The sequence below is a fragment of the Scyliorhinus torazame genome, chromosome 17 (genome assembly GCF_047496885.1).
Source record: "Scyliorhinus torazame isolate Kashiwa2021f chromosome 17, sScyTor2.1, whole genome shotgun sequence".
Taxonomy (NCBI): Eukaryota; Metazoa; Chordata; class Chondrichthyes; order Carcharhiniformes; family Scyliorhinidae; genus Scyliorhinus; species Scyliorhinus torazame.
The window spans coordinates 185,398,186-185,424,342 of NC_092723.1; the positions used below are offsets into that span (position 1 = coordinate 185,398,186).

Sequence of the window (26,157 nt, forward strand, 5' to 3'; positions counted from 1 at the left end):
TGGAAGAAAAAAGGTGAAAAACCCATTCAAACAAAATATGTATTACTCATTGGAGATGATACATTTTGCAAAAACCCAAATGCTGCTCTGACTAAAGGTATCTCTCAGCTGCCAGGCTTTTACCCCATTCTAGTTTCCTTCCTCGCTTGAAGAACACATTGGAATGCTGCATTAACAGCAACAGCTAAAAAAGCCATGCATGGCTTTAAGAGATTCTGATTAAATGCATTAAATGCATTAAGAGCATAGACCATACAGTGCAGAAGGAGGCCATTTGGCCCATCGAGTCTGCACCTACTTCCACCCTATCTCCATAACCCAATAACCCTATCCAACCTTTTTGGTCACTAAGGGCAATTTATCATGGCCAATCTACCTAACCTGTCTTTGGACTGTGGGAGGAAACCGGAGTACACGGAGGAAACCCATGCAGACACGGGCAGACAGTGACCCAGCGAGGAATCGAACCTGGGACCCTGGCGCTGTGGAGCCACAGTGCTATTCACTTGAGCTGCCGTGCTGCCCAGTTTGACATACATCTGTGAAGGGTGAGAAAAACTGCATGGCTGCGAGGAAAGAGCAGGGGTTTGGGACTAATTTAACAACTGTTTCAAAGAACAAACATAGGCATAGAACCATGGAATAAAATCCCTACAGGGGAGGCTATTCAGCCCATCGGGTCTGCATCGACCCGCTGAAAGAGCACCTCACCTAGCTCCCCCACACCTCCCAATCCCTGTAACCCCACCTAACCTGCACATCTTTGGACTGTGGGAGGAAACTGGAGCACCCGGAGGAAACCCACGCACACACGGGGAGAACGTGCAGACTCCGCACCGTCACCCGAGGCCGGAATTGAACCCGGGTCCATGGTGCCGTGAGGCAGCAGTGCTAACCACTGTGCCACCCCAATTTTTTATTGAATTCAAATTTCACCTTCTGCTGTGGTGGAATTTGAACCCAGGTCCTCACCCTGGGTGTCAGGATTACTAGTCCGATGACAATACCAGTACACCACCAGCACCGGAGTGATGGCCAGCATTGTCTCCTTCTATTCTGATTCGATACTGTGACAATTTTGTTTTGTACCTTTTATTTAGGATAAAGGAAGTGATGTTTCTGGATATTTGCTATCATCCATCCTCCTGGCTCTACACCAGTGATATTGGGCGAAATTCTCCGGAAACGGCGCGATGTCCGCCGGCTGGCGCCCAAAACGGCGCAAATCAGTCGGGCATCGCGCCCCCCCCCAAAGGTGCGGAATGCTCCGCATCTTTGGGGGCCGAGCCCCAACCTTAAGGGGCTAGGCCGGCGCCGGACGAATTTCCGCCCCGCCAGCCCCGGGATTCACGCCAGCCCCCGGCGATTCTCCGACCCGGCGGGGGATCGGAGAATCTCGCCCATAACTACATGTCCTCACCTTCCTGACAAAACACAATCTGATAGTGTAGTTAACAGCTTCTCCATGCCTTGGCCCCACAAACAGAATTGCTCACAGACCCAAACCTCGGCGTGACCGCATTTATATCCGGTTTACCTCCTGGACTTGCAGCAGATCTGCCTCCAGACTCTTGGCCTTCTTCTCATTCTCTTTAGCCTGGGCCAGAACATCTTCTCTCGCGCTCCGAGCATCGTCAAGCTCACGTTGATAATCCTTCATCTGAGCCTGTTGTCGAAAAAAGTCGAACCTTTTTTTGTTTTTGCAGAGATTTAATCCTAACCAATTTACCACCCAATCACCCAAATCAAAGAATTGTTTTAAAATACATGAACATAGGCATATATTTGACCTTCTTTGCCTGTTTAAATATATATATATATATTATAATCGCTTATTGACACAAGTAGGCTTCAATGAAGTTACTGTGAAAAATCCCAGTCGCCACATTCCGACGCCTGTTCGGGGAGGCCGGTACGGGAATTGAACCCGCGCTGCTGGCCTTGTTCTGCATTACAAGCCAGCTGTTTAGCCCACTGTGCTAAACAAGACCGCTAAAATGGGGCTTCTGAACCTGTGTCTTATTACACAATATGATTAGCTTACCAACTTTTACAGATGCACCATAGAAAGCATCCTATCGGGCTGCATCACAGCCTGGTATGGCAACTGCTCGGCCCAGGACCGCAAGAAACTTCAGAGAGTCGTGAACACCGCCCAGTCCATCACACAAACCTGCCTCCCATCCATTGACTCCATCTACACCACCCGCTGCCTGGGGAAAGCGGGCAGCATAATCAAAGACCCCTTCCACCCGGCTTACCCACTCTTCCAACTTCTTCCATCGGGCAGGAGATACAGAAGTCTGAGAACACGAACTAACAGACTCAAAAACAGCTTCTTCCCCACTGTCACCAGACTCCTAAACGACCCTCTTATGGATTGATCTAATCTCTTCACACATCTTCATCCGATGCCGGTGTCTATGTATTTACAGTGTGTATTTTATGTTTGCCCTATTATGTATTTTCTTTTCATGGACGGAATGCTCTGTTTGAGCTGCAGGCAGAACAATACTTTTCACTGTACCTCGGTACACATGACAATAAACAAGTCCAATCCAAACGGGACGGTTTCACTGCTTATTCGTTGGTTTTAATCATACCAATCAGTTCTGAATGACTCTGGTTGATCAAACATTACCCACCTGAAGTTTTTTGAGTTGTTTGATGGCATCTTCCCGGCCCTTGCTGGCAACTTCAACCTGGCCTTCAAGGTCACTTAAATCAATCTCCAGCTTCTTCTTGGCGGCAACTGCCACACTTCGCTGTTTGCGTTCATCTTCCAGTTCACTTTCCAGCTCATGGACCTTCGTGGAAACAAAGTTTGATGTTGTGACTTCAATATTTGTTACTAACTTCAGAGATCGGTTATGCTAAGAGTGCGATCTTCATTATTTTATTAGTCATCCACACTTAGCTGTCCAGTGACGATACTGGATGGACTATGAGATCAGTGCTATTGCATCAGTGATCTAAAGTTGAATGGGTGACAGTTAGTCTCTTTTAAAGAACACATCTATGTCTATTTAATACACTTCATTGTAACTGAATTTCATCAGTCCATTTCTGTTTCATAGTTCTGGACAATATTGCCACCGGTTTTATTGTGACCTTTCATTTCGTCAGCAAATTTGATTTAAGACTTTAAAAAATATTTTCCCTGTTTTATAAAAGCAACATGAAGTATGGAGATATATTGTAAATAAATGCAAAATAGTTACTTGACCCCCCGAGTGGTCAGCATCCAATGTCTTAAAGAGACAAGTGGTGTAATCCATTGAGCAGCTATCAGGAAACATAAAGCCTTTGGGTTCCAGTTTGGGGGGGGGAAGAGAATGTTGTTGCAAAGCTGAAACAAAATTACTATTTAAAAAAATGTAAACTTAGAGTACCCAATGATTGTTTCCACAATCAACAGGCACTTTAGCATGGCCAATCTACCTACCCTGAAACAGAATTTCTATTAACCCTAGTTTATTTATGCTGCGCTAAGTCCTGTGTATGGAAGGCATCTGCCAATAATGGAGTGAACACTTAATTTTCTATTAGAGATAACAAAGCCCTTACAAATGGGCATATTACCTCGAGGTCAAAGTGGACAATTGATCAGGACAGAAACAGGAGTGTTTAATGTATTGTGCTCGTGAATTCTAGCTTGGTCAATCGTTGTACCTGTTTAACCAGTTGCCTCCTCTTCTCTTCATTCTGCTCATCCCGGGCCTGCAGCTCCCGATCAAACTGTGTTTTCAGAGCTTGCAAATTCACTTCCAATCTTAACTTCGCATCCTCTGTTGCCTGCAGCTCGTCCTCAAGCTCTTCTAACTGGGTCTTCATCTCCTCTACTTGTTGATCCAAAGCACGTTTGGACTTCTCCAGGTCGTGCACCTTCCAGTTCAAAGGCAGCCGGGGTGGTAATGAAGGATTTGAATGAACAGGAATTGAGAGAGAAAGAGGATGAAAAAAACTGTTAACGAGCCGTTATAATTTGCTAAAAAGCAGCACTGTACTTTCAGTTTATCAAATGTTAAAAATCTCATTGCGGATATTTAAACCTTTGTTTTAATGTAATCAGAATGGCGAAAGTGTATTCTTCTTTTCATTAATGAAATAAACTAAATTAACAAACTGTGGGATATGAAGAAAGTGTGTGTGTGCGGGGTATGTTAGTCGTGTGCGTGTGTTCATGTGTGTGCGTGTGTCCATGTGTGTCATGTGTGCGCTTGTCCGTTTGTGAGTGCGTGACTTTTAAGGTTTATTTGGGCTGGAGATCCCAAGTCTTTACTCCGCCTCTTCCCTTATAATGAGCCATAATTGCCACCACCTGTTCCCATGGAGCAATGTCGGCCATGTTCTACGTCATGATTGGTCAAGATTGGAATGCGACTGGAGCTGCCAATTTGTACTTGTCCGGTGAAGAAGCCCGTTCCCCTGTCTAGCCCTCTCTGAGAATGGGTAAATACCATCAGGACAGATAAAAGCATCGTCTGTCAAAACAGGGATTTAAGCTTTACTTGCAGGTCCAGACCCCCTCTCCAAACGTCAAAGATCCATTTGATTATTAACTCAAAAGTCAAACAAAAGCCTTGATTTACTTGTACAATGGAATCAACACCTCAACCTGCATTAAGTCAATGTTACAAAAAATATAGCTAAATGGTTAGTTAAACGGGGCCTCGATTTTGATGATCTTTCCAAGAGCCGGTGCAGACTCGATGGGCCGAATGGCCTCCTTCTGCACTGTAAATTCTATGATGATCTCCCTCTTCCCCATTGTCTTCAACCCATGTTGGATTCTACATTGCATTTTTGCGTATGTTTGTTTTTTTAAATTCCGCATACCCAATTCATTTTTCCAATTAAGGGGCAACTTAGCGTGGCCAATCCACCTACCCTGCACATCTTTGGGTTATGGGGCCGAAACCCACGCAAACACAGGGTGTCATCTCCACACAGACAGTAACGCAGAGCCGGGATTGAACCTGGGACCTCGGCACCGTGAGGGAACAGGGCTAACCCACTGCGCCACCGTGCTGCCCCACACTTTTGCGAATTTACTTACATTCTTGCCTACATCATCCTTGGAGCTCATAATATCTTCCATCTCCGCTCGCAACTGTTTGTTGACCCGCTCCAGGTCCTCTTTAGATTGCAAGGCCTCGTCTAAAGCACGTGTCAACGCCAGGGCCTTGGTCTCCTTCTCACGACAATCAGCCTCTGCCCTATCCCTTTCATCTGCATATTTAGCGGAGATGTTCTTCTCCTCTGCCAGCATCTGAAAGAATGAAGATATAACACGACTTAACAGGGAATTATTCAACTTATGTCAGATCAATCTTAAGGATTTGCAGTATTTCCTGTGCAGAATAATGGATTTTAAATCAAAATTCAATCTTAAAAAGTATCAGCGGTGAATTATAGGAATAACAGGAAAATGTACTTGGCCTAAATGTTGACATAACCTCACTGCTTTGTCACCAAAAAGGCAGCCATTTGGCCCACTGTCTCTATGCTGGTTCTCTGGATGAGCAACACAGAGTACCACTCCGCTGCCACCTCCCTGTAGCCTGGCACATTCTTCCTTTTCAGATAATAACTCAATTTCCTCTTGGTTATCTCCATTGATCCGACAGCCAGCACACTCGCAGGTAGTGCTTTCCAGATCCAAACCACTCGCTGCCCGAAGAGGTTTTATTTTTACTCATGTCAATATTTTACCGCGCTGTTTTATTCAATAAGGCCGTCATATTGGAAATGTCCATCAAATTTGTAAAACCTCTATTTAAAAGATAATTCTCCCTTTCTTGGAATTATCGGATACAACTGGTCTGCTCCGGGGGAATACTGTACCTGGTCAAATTTCTTCTGTTTCTTCTCTAAACTGGAAACAAGTTGTCGCTGATTGTCGAGGTCCACTAGGAGGTCATCAAGCTCCTGTTGCAGCCTGTTCTTTGTCTTCTCCAGCTTATCATAAGCAGCTGCCTTTTCCTCAAAGTTCTGGGTAATTGCTTCAATTTCCCTCTGCAGTCTCTTCTTTCCTTCTTCGAGACCCTCCAGTGCAGAAGCATCATCGTTTAACTTCTTCTTGGCATCGGTCAGCTGCGAGGAAATCAATGCTTTAGTCACAAAAGTACAAGTTTCGATTCATAAGTCAACACCAACACCAGACCCATTCGAGTACTGCCCTCTGTAATTGTTTCTCTGGCACCCAAATGTATATCTACCTCCCCAGTCTCCACCCTCCCCCCTCCCTCCCCCACCCCCCACAAACAGTTGCCTACTTATGTGTTGTAAATCATTTTGCCAGTTGTACAGAATTGGTGCTGTTGAACTGGTGCACAATACCCGACCAGTTCTTTTCTTTTCTTTTTTCTTTTCTTTTTTATTATTACTTTTTTTGTTGCTATGTTTGTGTGTGCCCTTCTCTTCTAGATATATATTATTTCTTATTCTGTGTACATAACGGTAAATATACTTTGTTCAAAAACTCAATAAAAAAACATTTATTTTTAAAAAAAGTTTGGATTCATAAAACACTTTATTAGCTGTTCCAAGTTCCAAAGAGTTTCAGAACCAATGGACTATTCCCCCAAGTCCAGTCACCATGTGAATAAATGCGGTAGTCAACCGATGCACAGCAGGATCCCACAAACAGGAGCCGCATGAGAAGGATGCCTTTTGTGGAGGGAATTTTAATATTTGCACAGTACGAGAATCTGGAAAGTTATTCTTGTGCGTATGTACAAGTTTATCTCAAATACCAATATCTCCCATTTGGGAAGTGCGCTAAGTGTCTTTGCAATATTTTGCGATTGAAATTTCTACAATTTTAATCAAAGCATCTTAATATATCCAAGGACGGAATTAGTTGAGGCTAGAAACCTCAAAAGAGACAAAGACATTTTCTGCAATTGTTAGATTTAAATTTCAGATAATGTACAGAATATTCCGGGTTAAAAGGTGATCTGGGCAGGTCCATTTGGAATTGAAGTAGCTCCGCTCACCTGCATCGTCAAAGTGGAGATTTGCCGTTCCAGGTTCCTCTTCGCTTCTCCCTCTTCATCCAACTGCTCCTGAAGGCTGTTCTTATCATCCTCTAACTGGCGCAGACGAGTGGACAAGTTCAGCTTCTGACGCGTCTCTTCCTGAAGCAGTTCCTATAGAAAAACAGAACCATATATGTTTTATATGAAATAATCAATATAAGCATATATAAGGGGCAGCACGGTAGCCTTGTGGATAGCACAAATGCTTCACAGCTCCAGGGTCCCAGGTTCGATTCCGGCTTGGGTCACTGTCTGTGCGGAGTCTGCACATCCTCCCCGTGTGTGCGTGGGTTTCCTCCGGGTGCTCCGGTTTCCTCCCACAGTCCAAAGATGTGCGGGTTAGGTGGATTGGCCATGCTAAAGTGCCCATAGTGTCCAAAATTGCCCTTAGTGTAAGGTGGGGTTACTGGGTTATGGGGATAGGGTGGAGGTGTGGACCTTGGGTAGGGTGCTCTTTCCAAGAGCCGGTGCAGACTCGATGGGCCGAATGGCCTCTTTCTGCACTGTAAATTCTATGAAAGCTATAAATACAAGGTCGACAAAATAAATGATTTGTTTTTCACAAAGATATTGGGCGCGATTTAACAGGACAGAAACAGAGTCCAGTTTTGGGTGCGTCTAGCGGGGTGTTTCTCCGAGAGCAAGGCTATTTAACGGCCATTTTTTTTGCCTCAGTGAGCAAAGCCCCGCCCAGGCCACGCTTACATCATTTCCTGGTCAGGCGAGCTCAGCTCGACAGTGCAGGAAGAGTATTCACAGATCGGGTCGCCATTTTAAAATGTCGCCATGATCTTTCGACCCCATCAGCATCCCCACCACGCTCTTCAGACCACCCCACTGCACTCAACTTGAGGAGTCCTCGAGTCCCCCCTTCGCCCCACCTCTCAATGGCAAGCCACCCCTGGGCCCGATCCCTGGCACGGGCAACCAGACACCAGAGTACCTTGGCACTGCCAACCTGGCACCCAGGCAGTGCCCCTGCCAGAACTCACCCGCGGTGCCTGATTGTTCGGCGCACGATTCACCTCGGTTCGTGCCGGGCGCAATCGTGTCGTTAAGTCACGCCCTTTATGTTTATTTTTAAAATATTTATGTTGATTGAAAGAAGAAAAGTTTTTATAATCACTTGCTCAGTAACTTGGCTTGTTACAATTTTAAAGAGATGATGAAAAAATATAATTGATTTACATTTCTTTACTCACTAGTCTCTATATTCTTCGGAATCTTCTCGTGTATTGTACATTGTTAAAAAGCGCACCCACCTGTGTGTCCTGCAGCTGAGAACCAAGGCTCGACACATCCTTCGCAAGTTTAATTGACTTGCCCTCAGCTTCATTCAATATGGCGGTAACATTGTCCAGCTCATTCTATAGGGGGAATAATGTCCAAAGTATATAATTAGTGACGTTGCTTATTTTGTAAAACTTTTGTTCCAATTGTTGTCCCTCCTTTTCATAAAGGTATTCATTCATTGTTGTGTGAGAATTGGTGGCTGGCAAATTCCTCACGCTGGCATCCGCTCAGCATGTGTGAAGCTAGACAGGTGGCGTTGACAGGCCAGTCACAGCAGGAAGGCCCCACAGGGGGAAGGCCCCGAAGGCCAAAACGCGTCCTGTTTTCAGGTCAATGGATCGCGACCAAGAGCAGGAGGAGCAGGACTATTTTTATTTATTTTCTGCTTCAGGGGCTCCAAAGTTGATTGCAAACCTCTAACTGCAGTCAGCTAAATTAAAACAACGCAGGATTGAATGAACCTTGGGTGGGTCATTATGGTGGGGGCAACCCACCCCCCAGAAGCAAGGTTGGTGTGGAGCCGACCCATTCCATGCCAGCCTGCCCCGGCCGCCATAATGGTCTGCAGACGGGGTAGCGAGGGCAGTGTGGGACGTCCATCCTTCATTCGGGGGGAAGCTCTCGGGAGCTGTTGGCCAATCCATCAGGCCAGCAGCTTCATCAGTCCCAGCAGCACCAAGAGCGCGGTCGTGGCTGCTGCCGGGACTGCAACCAGGAAGGAGAAGGTGGTGCAATGGACCCTGGAAACAGTGTCCAGCATCTTGGCCGGGGAGGGTTTGGGCAGGTGAAAGATAGGGCGGCGGAGTGTGGTGGTTGGTTTACGGTAACAGGTGGGTAGGAAGAAGGGGGAGGGTTCTATCTTTGGGGGCCCCACCCCTCAACTGCAAAGGGCAGACCCCCCAAAGATGGTATTTCCCCCTTCCTGTCTGCATCACTCACCTGATTAGCTGGCTAGTGATTCCAAATAAACCTGTTGTTGTAAAACTTCTTATATTTAAATGTGGTGGGCAAACCCCAATTGCAGCACCTGCCCCCCTCCCCCCATATATTATGGGGTGCCTCAGACGGGGGTGGGAAAGTGGGGGGGGTGGGGGGGAGCCCTTGGCCTATTTTATGTGTCCTCCTGTCAAAAGTACACCCCACACGTGCACTTCAAGGTTGAAGGATTCTTCTGGAAACCAGTTAACATCCCCAAATTCACCATCCGAATTCTAGATCAGGCGATTTGATAGGCGTCAAAATCCGTGGAATGAATATTAAAATATTTCATTCACTATCACAAATAATTTAACAAGTGCACCTGGACCTCCAACCTGTGCAAGAAAGTTTGCACTGACCTGCAACTTGTGCACTCTCTCGTTCAGTTCAGTCCGGGCACGTTCCCCATCAGCCACCTTAACCTGGAACTCCTGCAACTGGTTCTCCAGCTTTTTCTTCTTGTGTTCGACTTCTGCTTTAGCCGTGGACAGCGCCCGCACCTCATTTGAGAGCTCGCTATTCTCCTTCTCCAGACTGTTTTTGTTCTTCTCGAGGTTAGCTCTAACCTGCAGAGTGTGGAGAATATTTGGTTGAGGAACAGTTTATTCAATAAGCATTCTTGAAAGTTAAGACAGTTCTTACCTTGGCTTCTTTTTGGGAGTATTTAACAGATATTAATTAATTAATTACCTGATTAAATACACAAAATACAAGTGAAAACTTTGATCACATGAGGCTTCGTTTGGGTACAGGTGACACCAGGAGCATCTTTCTGGCAAGGAGACTTTTAAGATGCTAACTGTTAGGGTAACCTTTCCCGAAGTTATATTGTCACTCATGGGGTGTGGGCATTGTTGGCAAGGCCATCATTTGTTCCCCATCCCTAATTGCCCTTGAGAGCAGTTAAGAGTCAACCACATTGCTGTGGGTCTAGAGTATGGTGGGAAAACTGTGACTCAGTGACAACTTATGGGTTCGGAGTGTGGCCCACGAGATATTTTGTTGTCCATTGCCCTTGCGCAGGGACGCCACAGTCGGCTAATTTTCCTACCGGTATGACTGAACTGATTCGCAGGTAAAGCAAGGGAGAGTGAAGTGAGGTGTGCGCTAATTGTTCACAACATTGACTGTGAGCGCTCTGTGTCGAAAGTGAATATTTATTTTGTTTTTACCATTTGAAGTTGATCGTTGTGCTAATATAGGAATGATTAAGCATTTTCTACAACGCATTATGAAATGTTCCCCGTGTATTAAATGTAATTAATCTTATTCATGGGTCATGGTTAGTGAACAAGCCCAATTTCAATCTTGTGGCCCAGGCAGCCACTCACTGGCCAAAGTTGCTCATCACTAATCGGCAGTCACATGTAGGCCAGACCAGGTAAGGGTGGCAGATTTCCTTTCCTGAAGGACATTACTGAAGCAGGTCGGTTTTTATGACAATTGATTATAATTATATAGTCTCCATTACTGAGGCTAGCTTTCAATTCAATATTTAAAAAAAAATTATTAATCAATTCATCGAATTAAAATTCGACTGGCTGATGTGGTGGGATTTGAACCGATGTCTTCGGAACATTAGTCTGGGCCTCTGGATTACTAGTTCAGTGACATTATCACAACGTCACCAACTTTCCGTATAACTGTACTGTGTGGAGCTGGTTTATTCATTTCTCATGTACCCGTTTTGCTTGCTCCAGTTGCTCTGTTACTTCCTCTATGGCTTGACCGTGTTTCTGTCGCATTTCATGAATTTGAGCCTCATGTGTCCTGGATTCTTCCTCCAGGGCGCGTTTCATCTCAGAAACCTCATGTTCTCTCTTGGCTCTGTTCATAAGAAATGAGAAGTCATCAATGGTCTGATTTTTCCCAACCAAATTACATTGACATTTCTCATAAGATTGTATCTATTTTATGATATAAACGAATGTGATACATGTACAGTCTTAAATTATACCACAATGTGTTTTATTACAGGAATATTCTTCCATAAAATTCATGGCATCTTTCCTTCGATGCTTGTAAATATTGTTATGGGTTTAAAGGTCTAAAGGTTATTGCGTCGAGGGCTCTCCCATTAACTGAAATCAGACTATTCGATTAGTTTGATATTTGTTACACTACATCTGTTAAAAAAACACTTCAAGTACCTCAACTCTTGCTGTGTGGCTGTGCTGTCCAATGTATCTTCAAGCTCAGTCTTCAGGGCTTCCAGTTCTTCACCTAGATCCCTCTTTTGTTTCTCAGCCTTGTTCCGAGCTGACTTCTCCGAGTCTAGGTCTTCTTGAAGATCAGATATGAAGGCTTCCAACTCACGGATTTTCTTCAGAGCATTATTTTTTAGTGCAATTTCTTCATCAAGCCTACATTTCAATTTGAATACAATTCAATTAACCCACATCATACAGCATATTGAATTATTGTATGCACGCATGTTTGTTAATTTTGGAAAAATGCTGTGAAGGAAATAGAACCTGTTCATCTGACTTTGATGTTTATATATTTTCTCAACAACGGGATTAATTTAAAAGCTGCATTTAGTGGCACCAACTGGTCTAATTAACAAGATTTGTCATTGCACTGCTCAGAATTGGGAGGACGATAATCATCCATACTTCCCTGGAATCCACTCGTTGATGCAGTCAACATTACTGAGTAGGACTGTATAAAGGGAGCAAACTCTGGGGGCTCTTCCAATACTGGTCTGTGGGCTGTTAGCCACAAATCCACACTTATCCTGGTATGTATTCTGGGATAACACAGGCTGCAACTGGATGCAGCTTTAACCAAAAGATACTCCAGACCTTGAAGTTAATTCAATCTGATTTATTGAACCAGTAGCACAGTTAGCACAGTTCTCTATGAGTTCGACTCTCTGCTAACCTAAGTGTGGTTACTCTGTCTGACTGAACCAGACTAGCTCTTAGCCACGTGCTGGAGGTGTGATACTGTACATACACCCTGACTCACTCTGTAGATGTTCATCAGTGGAAAGAGGCGGAGTGTGAGTGCCTCGTGCCTTTTATAGTGAGATACCACCCCTGAGTGTCCTGCCTGCTCATTGGTCATGCCCTGTTCTCTGTGTTCATTAGCTGCCTGTCTGTGGATCATTATCTGCATGTCTGCATATCATGACACCTTTGAGAGAGGTGAAAAAGCCCAGTTGTCATGAACCTCGCCTGGAGACAGCAGTAGACAATATTCGCTCTGTGCCTCTCCTGGTAACGAGTTTAGAATGACAGTTTGGATAATCAAGTGTGAATAGTTTCTGGAGGCGAAACAGATTGTAGACGATTGGGAAGGTCCCTGAGATATACATATGTAAATGTCTAGCCAAAGGAAGTTGAAGTAGAGTCATCCAGTTTTTGTGCATCTGTCTTTACTTTACTTTAACAAATAGTCTTTAACAATTGTTAGACAGTAACTGGGCTGTTTATTCTCACTGGGGTTTCACTTGTCTCCTCCCACCAAAACAAAATAAAACTATACACCCCCACGAACCAGTGTTCCAAGTGTGGCTTTCCTTGGAGATAACATCACTGTGCTTCGCGACACTTTAAATAAATATTTGCGTTTATTTCCACCGCTGGTGCCATTAATGAAGGAGTGCAGTTTAATGCTGTCAGGCTGTAGACTGAGTTCACTGAAGTTTTCCACACAGCCTAGTGCAGAACTAACACTCGATAGATCCTGAGCAATCCTTGTCAGGATTGTGGCAAGGTTCTACAAATGGCAGTGAGGTCCACAATTTAAATAATTATGGTCTACAAACAACGAAAATGCTGTGTGCCTGTGAAGTTTAGACTTTCAAAATAAAGTGCCACTTCAATTACTTGCGGGCAATGTTAGGTTAAGACCCATGATAGTGAGGATGAAGTGGGCCATGGCTAACAATAGAAAGCGGGTGATTTGAGTAAATTAATTATTGCAGATTGATGGTGATTTAGCCAGCAGTGTTCCCCATTTGAGATTCAAGGTGGAGGAAGGCAAATAAGATTCTAAATTTTAGACACATAAAGACTGAACTCTAAAACAAGGAGGGTGGCATGAATCCGTCCAAGACATTTGGCCACAGATTAATCATTCTGTCGGAAATAACAGCTGAATACTGCAGACGATGGAAATCTGAAATAAAAGCAGAAAATGCTGACTGAAGTCTGCAGGTCGGGCAGCGTCTGTGGAGAGAGAAACACAGTGGACGTTTCGAGCCCACACGACTTCTTCACAGCTTTTCTGTAGAAGGGTGATATGGACTCGGAACATTAAGCATGTTCCTCTCTCCACACTTATTCCACGATGCTTTGGGCACAATTTAAAAAAAAAAAAAGAAATTTAGCATACCCAATTCATTTTTTTTTCCAATTAAGGGGCAATTTAGCGTTGCCAATTCACCTATCCTGCACATCTTTTGGGTTGTGGGGGCGAAACCCATGCAAACACGGGGAGAATGTGCAATCTCCACACAGACAGTGACCCAGAGCTGGGATCGAACCTGGGACTTTGGCGCCGTGCGGCAGCAGTGCTAACCACTGTGCTGCCCCCTTTGGGCACACTTTTAAGTAACAGAGCCTCGGGCGTGGGAAAATCCAATGCAGATTCGTTGTGGCAAGGATAAGAGGCTACAATTGTGACAAAGGATTCAGAAAATCAAAACTGTTAATTCTCTTCAGCAAAGAGGGCGTAGGGAAGATGTAATGGAAATCTTTGAGAGTTTGGGAGCATAAATAAAAGATTATTTTAATTTATTAGCCCCAAGTGTCATAAACCTAGGGCACGAGAAGACATTTCTCATGTAAAGTATTATCACAGTGTCAAGTAATTCTAACATCAAGTTAATCATGACTTTTCAGAAGAAATTAGATAAACTTGTGAGGACGGAAATACTAAAGTGAGTTTGGGAGGGTCAGAGAATTGGGATTAGTTTACATAACATCAATGCGGAGTCAGGGTAGAAACAGGTACCAGGACAGTGGGCCAAACGGCTTCAAATTGTACTGGCATTTCTCATTTTATTCACCGTTACAATTTAAAAAATCACCCTGAAGGCTAGCTGACTATTGATTCAAACAGTTAGTTTCAAGCACAATGGATAAACAGCTGGTTTGTAATGCAGAGCAATGCCAGCAGCTTGGGTTCAATTCCCGTACCGGCCTCCCCGAACAGGCGCCGGAATGTGGCGACTAGGAGCTTTTCACAGTAACTTCATTGAAACCTACTTGTGACACTAAGCGATTATTTTTATTATTATTGTTCTGTTTACAAGGGTCCTTCAACCACACAATAGAGATTAGCTTTTTGAAATGTTCATAAATTTAACTCTGAGTTGAGCATAGCCTTGTTAAAGGAGTCATTAAAGTTTAAGTCAAAATGACTCACTTTACACTGTGCCATATTAAATAGAGTAAAAGACACATGTTTTAGGTCAAGAGTCATGGGTGACTACTGCTCCTTGGTTACGATATACTTTCAGCTGTGCAAGAAATGCTATGGCTTCACCATTGTGGCAATAATGTGGAGATGCCAGCGTTGGACTGGGGTGAGCACAGTAAGAAGTCTTACAACACCAGGTTAAAGTCCAACAGGTTTGTTAAGCTAGCGATTTGAAACGAACCTGATGGACTTTAACCTGGTGTTGTAAGACTTCTTACTGTAATGGCAATAGACTGGGCTATTGTTTGAGTACGTTGGTTTGTGCCAAAGATCTAAAATTCTTATGAAACAATTAGACCAGCGCAAATGGTTGGGCTGGCTCCTCCTTTAGCTACCTGCTCATAGCTGCCTGTAACTCTTCCTCTTTCTTAGCAAGCTGCATCTTAAGCTCAGCGATCTGTTGCTGAAGTTCTGCCAGCTGGTCATGGAGATCCGTACCCTCTCCCTCCAATTTCCTCTTCAATTTCTCCAGCTCCTGTCTGGTCTTCTCTTCCTTCTTGAGCCGTACTGAAAGACGCAGGGATCTCATTGTCATCTCACGAGTACTTACAACTTTTATTCAAAAAACATGCTACAGGCAATGCTTTAATATTAAATTGCTTTGCACGTCTCCAGCGATTTTCAATGCAGAAGGACATCAACCCATGGAGAGGATTAGAAAACATCTGGATGTCATGTGCTAATAAACAAGAACTCATTTTACTTTTGAATTTACCCATCTACAATGAGACTGAATAAATATAAGGAATAAACTGGAAAATATAAATCTTTCATTTCATAAGAATGTAAACAAATTGAGTTTTGTAAACCCAACATAAGCCAATGCCAATAGAACCATATTAAATCAACCACTTGGCGGTTTGGCCGGGTGGTTAACAGTGAGGTTGAGTGTCTTGGGTCACAGGAAGATATCGACGGGATGGTCAAATGGGCAGAAAAGTGGCAGATGGAATTTCACCCTGAAAAGTGTGATACACTTTGGCAGGAACAATTTGACAAAGAAGTATTCAATGAACGGCATGACACTGGGAAGTTCCGAGGAACAAAGGGACCTTGACCTGTTTGTCCATAGATCTCTGAAGGCAGAAGGGCAGGTTAAGAGGGTGGTGAAAAGGTATATGGGAAACATGCCTTTATTAATCGAGGCATAGATTACAAAAGCAGAGAGGCCATGTTGGAGTTGTGTCGAACTTTGGTGAGGCCACAGCTGGAGTAGTGTGTGCAGTTCTGATTGCCACATTATAGGAAGGCTGTTGCTTGGGATGTAACATTTAAGTTATGAAGAGAGGTTGGATAGGCTTGGGGTATTTTCGTTGGAGCAGAGAAGACTGAGGGGCGACCTGATCGAGGTGGACAAGATTATGAGGGGCATGGGGAGGGTGGATAGGGTGATTCGAGAACAATTGGGGCATAAGCCAGGCTGCGACAGGTGTGAATTCCGTGGAAACTATTTTACACACGGGGTACTGAGATCTGGAATCCTCTCTCCCTAAAGGTTTTGGATACTGGATCAATTGAAGTTTTTAAGATTGTGATGTCTTCCGGCCTTCACAACCTTGCCCCTCACCCGAGGTGTGGTGACCCTCAGGTTAAATCACCACCGATCAGCTCTCCCCCTCAAAGGGGAAAGCAGCCTATGGTCATCTGGGACTATGGCGACTTTATTTTAGTCATAATTAATGGTGTCACAGATTCGAGGGGCAGAATGGCCGACTTCTGGACGTATAGCGAGCAGCACTTTACTGCAGTGGACATTTCCAGTTATGGTAAGTAAATTAACTTAATTTACCTTCTAGATCTGAAATCATAGACTCATGTTTATTCTTCAGCTTTGTCAGGTTCTTTGCCTTTTCTTCCTCTTCGGCAAGATTGGTGGTAAAGTCAGCTATTCTCTCCTCTAGAATTTTCTTCTCCTATTGTGGGTATAGAATTGTGATTGTGCGGAATCCATTGCTACACGAGGATATTGCAACATGCTGTACACGCGTAGTGAAGATTTCCTCAAGCCACGATGATACATTCAAGAGACTTACAGGCAAATGTTGGAATGTCCCAATACAATTGGCCCATCATTTCTGTGCTCAGGCTTTTCCTACACGTAAACCCCTTAGTTAAACCCCACATTCTCCAGCCCACTCCTCTTAACCTTTAGAGAGTCCACTTATACAACTGAGAAAACTCAAAATAAATCAAGACTGTGTGAGAGAATAGAAACAGTATTGTGACCTGCAATGTATCCCTGATCTTGCTGCGTGCAACAAACAGCTCATCCAATGCCACAGTCCGATCCAGCTATTTGGGATTTATAACCTAACTACTGGGAGGGAACCCACAGGGTGCAGTGCAATGTTGGTTTTGCACCCTGCCCGATATTGTTGTCTGTTGACTTCAATGGAGAGCAAAGTCAGGCAGCATGTAAAACAAGCAGTGCGCCCAATTCCATCAGATTTATAGTAAACTATTTTTTCTCTATAAATTGAGAGTACCCAATTTGTTTTTCCAATCAAGGGGCAATTTAGCGTGGCCAATCCACCTAGCCTGCACATCTTTGGGTTGTGGGGGCAAAGCCCACGCAAACACGGGGAGAATGTGCAAACTCCACACGGACAGTGACCCAGAGCCGGGATCGAACCTGGGACCTCAGCGCCGTGAGGCAGCAGTGCTAACCCACTGCACCACCGTGCTGCCCCTACAGTGAACAATTTAGGATAAAAAGGCTCCCTTTGTGCCTGAGCAAGTGTTAGGTGAGTTCAGAGGTGCTGCAGGAACTCTGTAAGCCTTGCCGAGACACTAACCTTTGCAAATTTGATATTTTGGTCTTCTAGGATTATGATATCGTCATCCATCTTCTTAAGTTTGGCCTCGATGGTCACTTTGTCCAGCTGCAGTTTCTGTCGTGCAGCTTCCTCCTCATCCAACTGTTCCTCCAGATCCTTTCAAAGAAAACATACTTGTGGGGAGATATACACAAACTGGGCTATCTTGATTATTACTTAAATTTGTAATCAAACATCAACAAACATACATTTCTAATCCATGGACTGGGCCATTCTCAGTCGCAACATAGGAACAGTAGGAGGCCATTCAGCCCAGCGAGCCTGCTCTCCCATTCAATACGGTCATGGCTGATCAGTTACTACAATGCCTTTTTCCCACACTCCCCATATCCCTTTATGTCAATCTCTGTTTTGAACAGAATCAATGACCGAGCTTCCAGAGCCCCTGGGGAAGAGAATGCCGAAGATTCACAATCCTCAGAAAGAGAAATCTCCTTGTCTCGGTCCTAAGTGGCATCCCCCTTATTTTGAAGTTGGGCCCCTTGGTTTTAGACTCCACAACCAAGGGAAACATCTGCATCTACCTCTGTTTATTCCTTTAAGTATTTTGTAGGTTTCAATGAGATCACCTCTCATTCTTCAAAACTCGAGAGAATACAAGCCCAGTTTGCCCAATCTCTCTTCCCAGGGCAATCCCAGGAACAAGTCTGGTGAAATTTCATTGCTCGCCCTCTATGCCAAGAATATCCTTTCTACGGCAAGGTGACCAAAACTCCCCATAATACTCCAGGCGCTGTCTAACCTGGGATCTATACAATTGAAGCAAGTCCTCACTAACCCTGTACTCAAATGCTCTTGCGATAAAGGTGAACATCAGCCTTCCTAATAGTTTGCTCCACCTGCATGTTAGCCTTCAGTGATTTATCGACAAGGACACCCAGGTCTCTCTGTACAACTACACTTTCTAATTTCCCACCATTTGGGAAATTCTCTGCACATCTGTTCCTTCTACCAAATCGGATCACCTCATATTTTTCCACATTATATTCCATCTGCCATGCTCTTTCCCACTCGGTAAGTCTGTTCAAACCTCCTGTAGCAGCTTTACATCTTCCTCACAACACCTTCCCATCTAGCTTTGTGTTATCCATGAACTTGGAAATATTACATGTGGTCCATTGCATTGATATATACTGTAAACACCTGGAGCCCCCTATACTGTTCCTTGCGGTAGCCCATTAGCCACAGTCTGCCATTTATTCCTACTCTCTGTGTTTTGCCTGTTAGTCAACCCCTAATCCATGCCAATATTGACCTCCTATCCCATTTTGCTAATTAACCTCCTGTGAGGGGCTTTATCAAAGTATACCACAGCCACTGTTTTGTTAGTAACATCCTCGATAAACCCCAACAGGTTACATAGAACATAGAACAGCACAGCACAGAACAGGTCCTTCGGCCCTCGATGTTGTGCCGAGCAGTGTCCGAAACCAAGATCAAGCTATCCCACTCCCTGTCATTCTGGTGTGCTCCATGTGCCTATCCAATAACTGCTTGAAAGTTCCTAAAGGTTCATCAAACATGAATTCCCATTCATAAATCCATGTTGACTATGCCCCAATCAGATCATTATTCTCGAAGGATGTGACTTTTCTCATCCTTTATAATAGATGTAGCATTATTCCTACCAGAGGGCAGAATCTCAGAGTAAGGGGTGGCCAATTAAAGACAGAGACAGAGACCCTCTCTTCTCTCAGAGGGTAGTGATTCTTTACCACAGACAGCTGTAGAGGCTGGGTTATTTAGTATGTTCAAGGCTGAGATGGATTATTTAGTATGTTCAAGGATGAGATTTTTAACCAGTAATGGAATCAAGGGTTATGGGGATAAGACAGGAAAGTAGAGTTGAGGAATATATCAGATCCACTATGATCTCATTGAATGGCAGAGCAGACTCGATGGGCTACCTTTGCTCCCAATGTCTTATGGCCTGATTATTACTGATGTAAGGCTAACAGGCTGCCCCATTTTCTTTCTCCCGCTCTTCTTAGATAGTTTGCTACCCTCCATTCTGCAGGAACCGTTCTAAAATCTATAGAATTTTGGAAGATAATCACCGATACATCCACTATCTCCATAGCTACCTCGTTCAACAATCTGGGATGTAGGATATCAGGTCCTGGAGACTTAGCAACTTCCAGTCCTCGCTGATTTCGCCAATATACCCTTCTTATTAATGCCAATTTCCTCTTTCTCCCTGGTCTCTTGGATCTCTACTTTCTTGTATCTTCCTCTGTGAAGACTGGTGGCTTCACCTGCATGTTAGCCTTCAGTGATTTATGGTTCCCCAGCATTAGATGATAGAGATCGTGCCCGAATGCTTTTCGTGCTGGGCGTTTAATGCAAGAGGGACAGGAGTAAGCAAAGACCTCTTGTGAAATGCAAACACCTAAATGACCAATTATGCTAACATTTGTCATCAGCCAAATGTATGTACATAAGAAGGATCTCACGAGGAGGACGAAGTGGCTGATGACAGCGGAAGACACAAGGTGCATTTTGCTGAACGCCTGACAATAACATTTCATTTGAAGTCGTAACTGTGGAGACCGCAATTGGGGGTCTCCCATTATCCCGGGGGAAGCTATTCGTTTTCCAAGTCCACCTTCTACGAAATTGCTCATTTACCAGGATTTGGGTTTGCATTTTCTTCTTTTCGTTTAGCATTTGTTGATTCCGATCCTCCTCCTCTTCTACTCGTGCCTCCATCTCATGAAGAATCTCCTCTAGCTCTTGCCTCTTGGATTCTAAGCGGACTCGCATTTCTTCCGCCTCAGCATATAGTTCTGTCTCAGCCTGCAGCTGTTCCTGCAGGCAAACCTTCTCCTCCATCATCTAAAAGACACAGAGAGGAGACAAACATTGCGGCAAGGTTACTGTGAACCATTTACTGCACCTCTCAACATCAGAGTTATCGGGAAGACAGCAATGGACGTGAGTGGTGACGTTTATGGGGGAGTACACAACATTACTCTACCTTAGAGCTGGGAAAGCCTATTAGCAAAATAAAAAAATGACTTAACCATCCCTTGCACAGCTGTATCCCAGAACACATCTAGAATTTAACACAGTTCTCTTCAATCAGTCGTAAATATACAGAGTGAAGTATTTCACAAAATAACAATAATAATCTTTAGTGTCACAAGGAGGCTCACATTAACACTGAAATGAAGTTACTGTGAAAAGCCCCTAGTCGCCACATTCTGGCGCCTGTTTGGGTACACAGAGGGAGAATTCAGAATGTCCAATTCACCTAACAAGCACGTCTTTCGGGACTTGTGGGAGGAAACCGGAGCACCCGGAGGAAACCCACGCAGACACGGGGAGAACGTGCAGACTCCGCACAGTGACCCAAGCCGGGAATCGAACCTGGGACCCTGGAGCTGTGAAGCAACAGTGGCAACCACTGTGCGACCGTGCCCCCTCCATATATTATATGAACCGTAAACATATTGTGTTTTATATGTGAGTCAAAGGTTATTGGAGGCATTTCAAATTAACAAAAAGGAGAAAAAGCATTATTTACTCTTTGCTGGACCGCTTGGAAAAACTCTCCTTTGCGAGTTGGTCAGATCATAATCTTTAAGCCAACCGAAAGGCATGTTTACTTGCAATTTGGCTGAACATTACTGGGTGAACACGGTTATATGATGAAGTGGGATAGGTACATATGGTGCTGTGACCTTACCTGTGTGTGTTTCCTTTCAAGTTCTGAAAGAACAACTTCTGCCTTCTGTTGCTTTTCTTTCGTTCTCTGCAGTTCGTCATCTTTCAGCTGCATTTCCTCTTCCTGACGTGTGACCTGCAGCAGTGGCTTAACCTGGACCCAAAAAGTGGACATTAGAGTATCTTTGAACAATATGTTTTACTCTCCCCAGAGAGTTCCTCGCTACATATCAGCAAGAACACCCCAGGCATCTTCTAATCCACTCAGGAAACTTCAGCTCAAACACTTAATGTGTGAATATTGATTTAGGCAATATTCATATTTGTATCAAATCTTAATGTTGGCACATAAACCATGGACGGGTAGATGCTAATTCAAATTTATTTTGAATACACTTAGAGGAATGTAAATGTGAAGAATAATGAAAAATAAACTTCTTGTGATGTAACCAACCACTGTCCTGAGCATTTTCATTGCTTAACCAAAGTGAAGTACAACACTGATCAGTTTTGTAAAGATATATTTTTATGGTCAGTAAGTTTGTGCAGATTAGATGGAATGACCAAAGGAAGAAACTTATTTTTGGTCCTCAATGGGTACACAAATTGTCTCTTACTATTTGTTATTGTTTATATCATAAACCTCTAATAGTTACAATATATTTTTAAATGATTATCAAAGGGATTTCATTCCATATCTGCTATTCATCATGAAGTTAATGTTAGTATTGAGGGTATCACTTCACTGTGACGTTATGGGAAATGTTCAGAATACAAAGGGTTAATGTTGTATCATAATAAACCACTGGATGGAGCTAGATGCAGAACTATATAAAGCACTGACTCTCAGGCTTCTGGGAGAAGGCGGGAGAGAAGAGCATTGGAGCAGTGAGAGAGATCAGAGTACAGTTATAGATAGAGAGTGTGGAGACTAGTGTTAGTTGAGTGTAGATTATTAGATTACTGTTTACCATTGGAGTAAGTGGTCGAGCTTTAATAAGTAGTGGAAATAAATGTTAGCTTTGTTAATGAACTTAGCTTCTGTGGACTTTGTGAACACTACAACATCCACCCTGAGAATAAGAATCACAAAGAGCACCACACTCACTTATACCCATGTTGGTCTCTTGTCTAACATTAGAAAATATACACAATCCTTTCAGAAATGAGCAAGCAGACAAAAGTTATCTTGAACAAACCTTAGTGAATAGTCTCCACCATTGCCAGTTCCGCAGCTTCAGGTAAGCAGCACAATTTCTCTGAATGACTTTCATAGCAGTCAGCTGTTGCTGCCTTTTAGCAAAAGCCCTGGAATGAGTCAGAGAACTATTAACATTCTGCACTCACACCTTCGGACAACAAATCAGAAAATCAATGGTGCCCAATCCAGTACAAAAGGCTGGGGGAACTTTTTAATCAAACTAATATGGGGTACATTTCAAAATATTAGAAGGTGCTGGTGCGGTAAATCCAAATTTCTCACTTTCTGGCCAGGTAGCCTCGGCTCCGGGCTTGGAAAGAAATGATGACATCGGTAATTTTCAAATCTCTCTCCTCTTCCAGGTGAGCCAGTACACCAGTTCGGAAGAAGATCTTACTTTGTCCAATCCTGAACAGGTTAGAATCGAGTTCCAGGGCTTTAATCTGAAACAGTCACAATGCGTTTTAGTAACAATTCAGAATCTCCACTTATTAACCAAAAGAAAAAGCAAACATCTTTTCACCAAAACTGCTGGAGGGATTTGCACTAAATCCCGCTGCTGAGGCAATGTGTTTCTATTTGATCAGTTGCAAATGCATTCTGTGCGAATGAGAAAATGGAGATTATGAGAAGAGGTCGCTGTCTCCTTTCTTGATGTATTTATCACCCAATTGCTGCTTTAGTCAAAAAGCCAATATCCAGCATATTTATCTAATAATTAGCGATTAATGTGTCGTTGAAATAGACAATTTTCGTTTTTAAACAATGTGGAAGATTCAGCACAATCTGCAAATGATTGTTCGAGTGCAATGGCCTTAAATTTTCCAATCCAAAAATAGCACAGGTGTTCCTGATGTCCAGTGCCAACGCATTAATGGTAATAACTGTGAAAATGCATCAGACGTTGTATAGCCGATATTAGTGTATTTTTTGAATGCACCCACTCGAATCTTTTTCGGCATGTTCAACCTTTTATCAATTCCAATGGGAAATTGGCAGTAAATACAGGGGGAGGTGGTTTTATGGCTCCTCAGCAAATATCTAACTTTCAACTATCCGGTTATTGAGTGAAACTACCTGGTAATGGAGTGGGAGTTTCAGCACAATCGGTCTAGCTCTTGTTCATTTCCGGCATCACATTACATACCATAAGTACACAAGCCTGTTTTCCATCCATGAATCCTTTTGGAATAGCACCTGGAGTTAGGATTTCATATCTGAAAGAAACATTATAGATTAATAATTCGCTATATTTATCAAGCCTACTTTTACAGATAAGGCAACGCAAGTGGGTTCTGTGCAAGAACGTCTCGAAGCCGAGATACTGTTTGCAGGAACACTTTATCTTACGAATGATACAAAGTTTGCGTCATCTTCAAATTTTGCCCTACACCCCAAGTCCAGGCCATTGATACGATGAAGAAAAGCATTATAAACAAAGTTATTATACATTAAGTGTTCCCTCACAGGTATTTAGAATAGGGTTTGCGACTACATTGAGACGATTTGTTCAGCCTTCTGACGCTTTGGTTAAGAAAACTGACATTGGGAATTATCAACAACTGAAGCTGTCGCAACTGACAAATTTCCACTAACCTTTGGCGGAATTCCTGGAAGATAATCCTATTAGGGAATCCTTGACGGCAGATCCGGATTCCTTCCAGAACACCATTGCAACGGAGCTGCTCCAGAACCAGGTGCGCCTCAAGTTTGCCAGCCTGTAGGAGCAAAGTTTGTCTTAGTTAAGTTCAATGGAGTGCAGGAGCTTGTAAACTTGGATGGAGATAGCAGAGTGAACCAGTAGGTCTTTTCTTGTCTGGCGTTGCATGTATGTTACAAACTTTACACCTCCTTTGATATTTTTGACTTGCAAATTGAACATGTTAGTGCATTTGTAAGAAATTCATTAATTTACAGTCACAATGAAGATATTAACCTGCTCTGTTTGCTGCTTCAGTTAAAATGGGAACCGATTTAAAATTAATCTAATGCTTTTGTTAAATTAACAGAAAAAGAAATTCCTTATTAGCATGTTAATAAGCTTGTTACTAATATTGCACAATGCAATCCCAATCGATTCATCTTCATATTTTAATGATTTTGTTTAATTTTCAATAGCCCCTTACTCAATTAATTGCACGGTTCCTTGAGTGCCGTGAAAGAAATACCCATGTTCACTAAGAAACATGACACCATAAATTTGATTATGATAGTGGACCATTTGGTTCAATAGCTATCTCTACTTTGCTAAACCCACAATTCAGTTCCTTTTCTTACAAGTTTTTAGCTTGATGTGGACACGGAGTAGAAAGGAAAAATCTCAATTCTTAATATCTGCTGTTATGTCCTTGGTTCTGATACATTAGAATCAATCCCACTGCAGACGGGAGCTTCTTCTTGTGTATTTCTGGTAGACTGATGCATTGTTACTCAGCACATGGCTGCAGTGCGACAGTGAATGTGGCACCCCGTTCACATCACAATTACTTCCTAGATCTTTATGGATAGTATAACAATCTTTCCAAACAACTTATTTTTCTGTTTCGGAATCCTCACGTGCAAAGTTGCAGCTGTCCCATACCACCGACACTCAAAAGAAACAAAGAACAAAGAAAATTACAGCACAGGAACAGGCCCTTCGGCCCTCCCAGCCTGCGCCGATCCAGATCCTTTATCTAAACCTGTCGCCTATTTTCCAAGGATCTACTTCCCTCTGTTCCCCGTCCGTTCATATATCTGTCTAGATGCATCTTAAATGATGCTATTGTGTCCGCCTCTACCACCTCCACTGGCAAAGTGTTCCAGGCACCCACCACCCTCTGCGTAAAATACTTTCCACGCACATCTCCCTTAAACCTTCCCCTTCTCACCTTGAAATCGTGACCCCTTGTAATTAACACCCCCACTCTTGGAAAAAGCTTGTTGCTATCCACCCTGTCCATACCTCTCATAATTTTGTAGACCTCAATCAGGCCCCCCTCAACCTCCGTCTTTCCAACGAAAACAATCCTAATCTACTCAACCTTTCTTCATTGTTAGCACCTTCCATACCAGGCTACATCCTGGTGAACCTCCTCTACACCCTCTCTAAAGCTTGCACATCCTTCTGGTAATGTGGCGACCAGAACTGCACGCAGTATTCCAAATGTGGCCTAACCAAAGTCCTATACAACTGTAACATGACCTGCCGACTCTTGTACTCAATACCCCGTCCGATGAAGGCAAGCATGCTGTATGCCTTCTTGACCACTATCGACCTGCGTTGCCACCTTCAGGGTACAATGGACCTGAACTCCCAGATCTCTCTGTACATCAATTTTCCCCAGGACTCTTCCATTGACCGTATAGTCAGCTCTTGAATAAGATCTTCCAAAATGCATCACCTCGCATTTGCCTGGATTGAGCTCCATCTGCCATTTCTCTGCCCAACTCTCCAATCAATTTATATTTTGTTGTATTCTCTGACAGTCCTCCTCGCTATCTGCAACTCCACCAATCTTAGTATCATCTGCAAACTTGCTAATCAGACCACCTATACCTTTGTCCAGGTCATTTATGTATATCACAAACAACAGTGGTCCGAGCACGGATCCCTGTGGAACACCACTAGTCACCTTTCTCCATTTTGAGACACTCCCTTCCACCACTACTCTCTGTCTCCTGTTGCCCAGCCAGTTCTTTATCCATCTAGCTAGTACACCCTGAACCC

General features: G+C 43.5%; 1 protein-coding gene across 4 annotated transcripts in view; it reads right to left on the bottom strand.

Annotated features, from left to right (window-relative positions):
* The window catches only part of LOC140394509 (myosin-11-like), a 193,025-nt gene that overhangs the window by 19,733 nt on the left and 147,135 nt on the right, over positions 1-26,157 (bottom strand). For all 4 annotated transcript variants that reach the window (XM_072481845.1, XM_072481843.1, XM_072481844.1 and 1 more), the window contains 19 exons: positions 24,045-24,166; positions 23,596-23,665; positions 22,731-22,891; positions 22,447-22,555; positions 21,270-21,401; positions 20,210-20,416; positions 17,540-17,677; positions 16,534-16,657; positions 15,080-15,251; positions 11,465-11,677; positions 10,997-11,141; positions 9,674-9,880; positions 8,306-8,410; positions 7,002-7,154; positions 5,848-6,096; positions 5,060-5,272; positions 3,673-3,885; positions 2,646-2,807; positions 1,538-1,666 (listed from right to left, as the gene is read on the bottom strand). In XM_072481845.1, the coding sequence (XP_072337946.1) occupies positions 1,538-1,666; positions 2,646-2,807; positions 3,673-3,885; positions 5,060-5,272; positions 5,848-6,096; positions 7,002-7,154; positions 8,306-8,410; positions 9,674-9,880; positions 10,997-11,141; positions 11,465-11,677; positions 15,080-15,251; positions 16,534-16,657; positions 17,540-17,677; positions 20,210-20,416; positions 21,270-21,401; positions 22,447-22,555; positions 22,731-22,891; positions 23,596-23,665; positions 24,045-24,166 (3,024 nt within the window). The remainder of the gene's footprint in view (positions 1-1,537; positions 1,667-2,645; positions 2,808-3,672; positions 3,886-5,059; positions 5,273-5,847; positions 6,097-7,001; positions 7,155-8,305; positions 8,411-9,673; positions 9,881-10,996; positions 11,142-11,464; positions 11,678-15,079; positions 15,252-16,533; positions 16,658-17,539; positions 17,678-20,209; positions 20,417-21,269; positions 21,402-22,446; positions 22,556-22,730; positions 22,892-23,595; positions 23,666-24,044; positions 24,167-26,157) is intronic.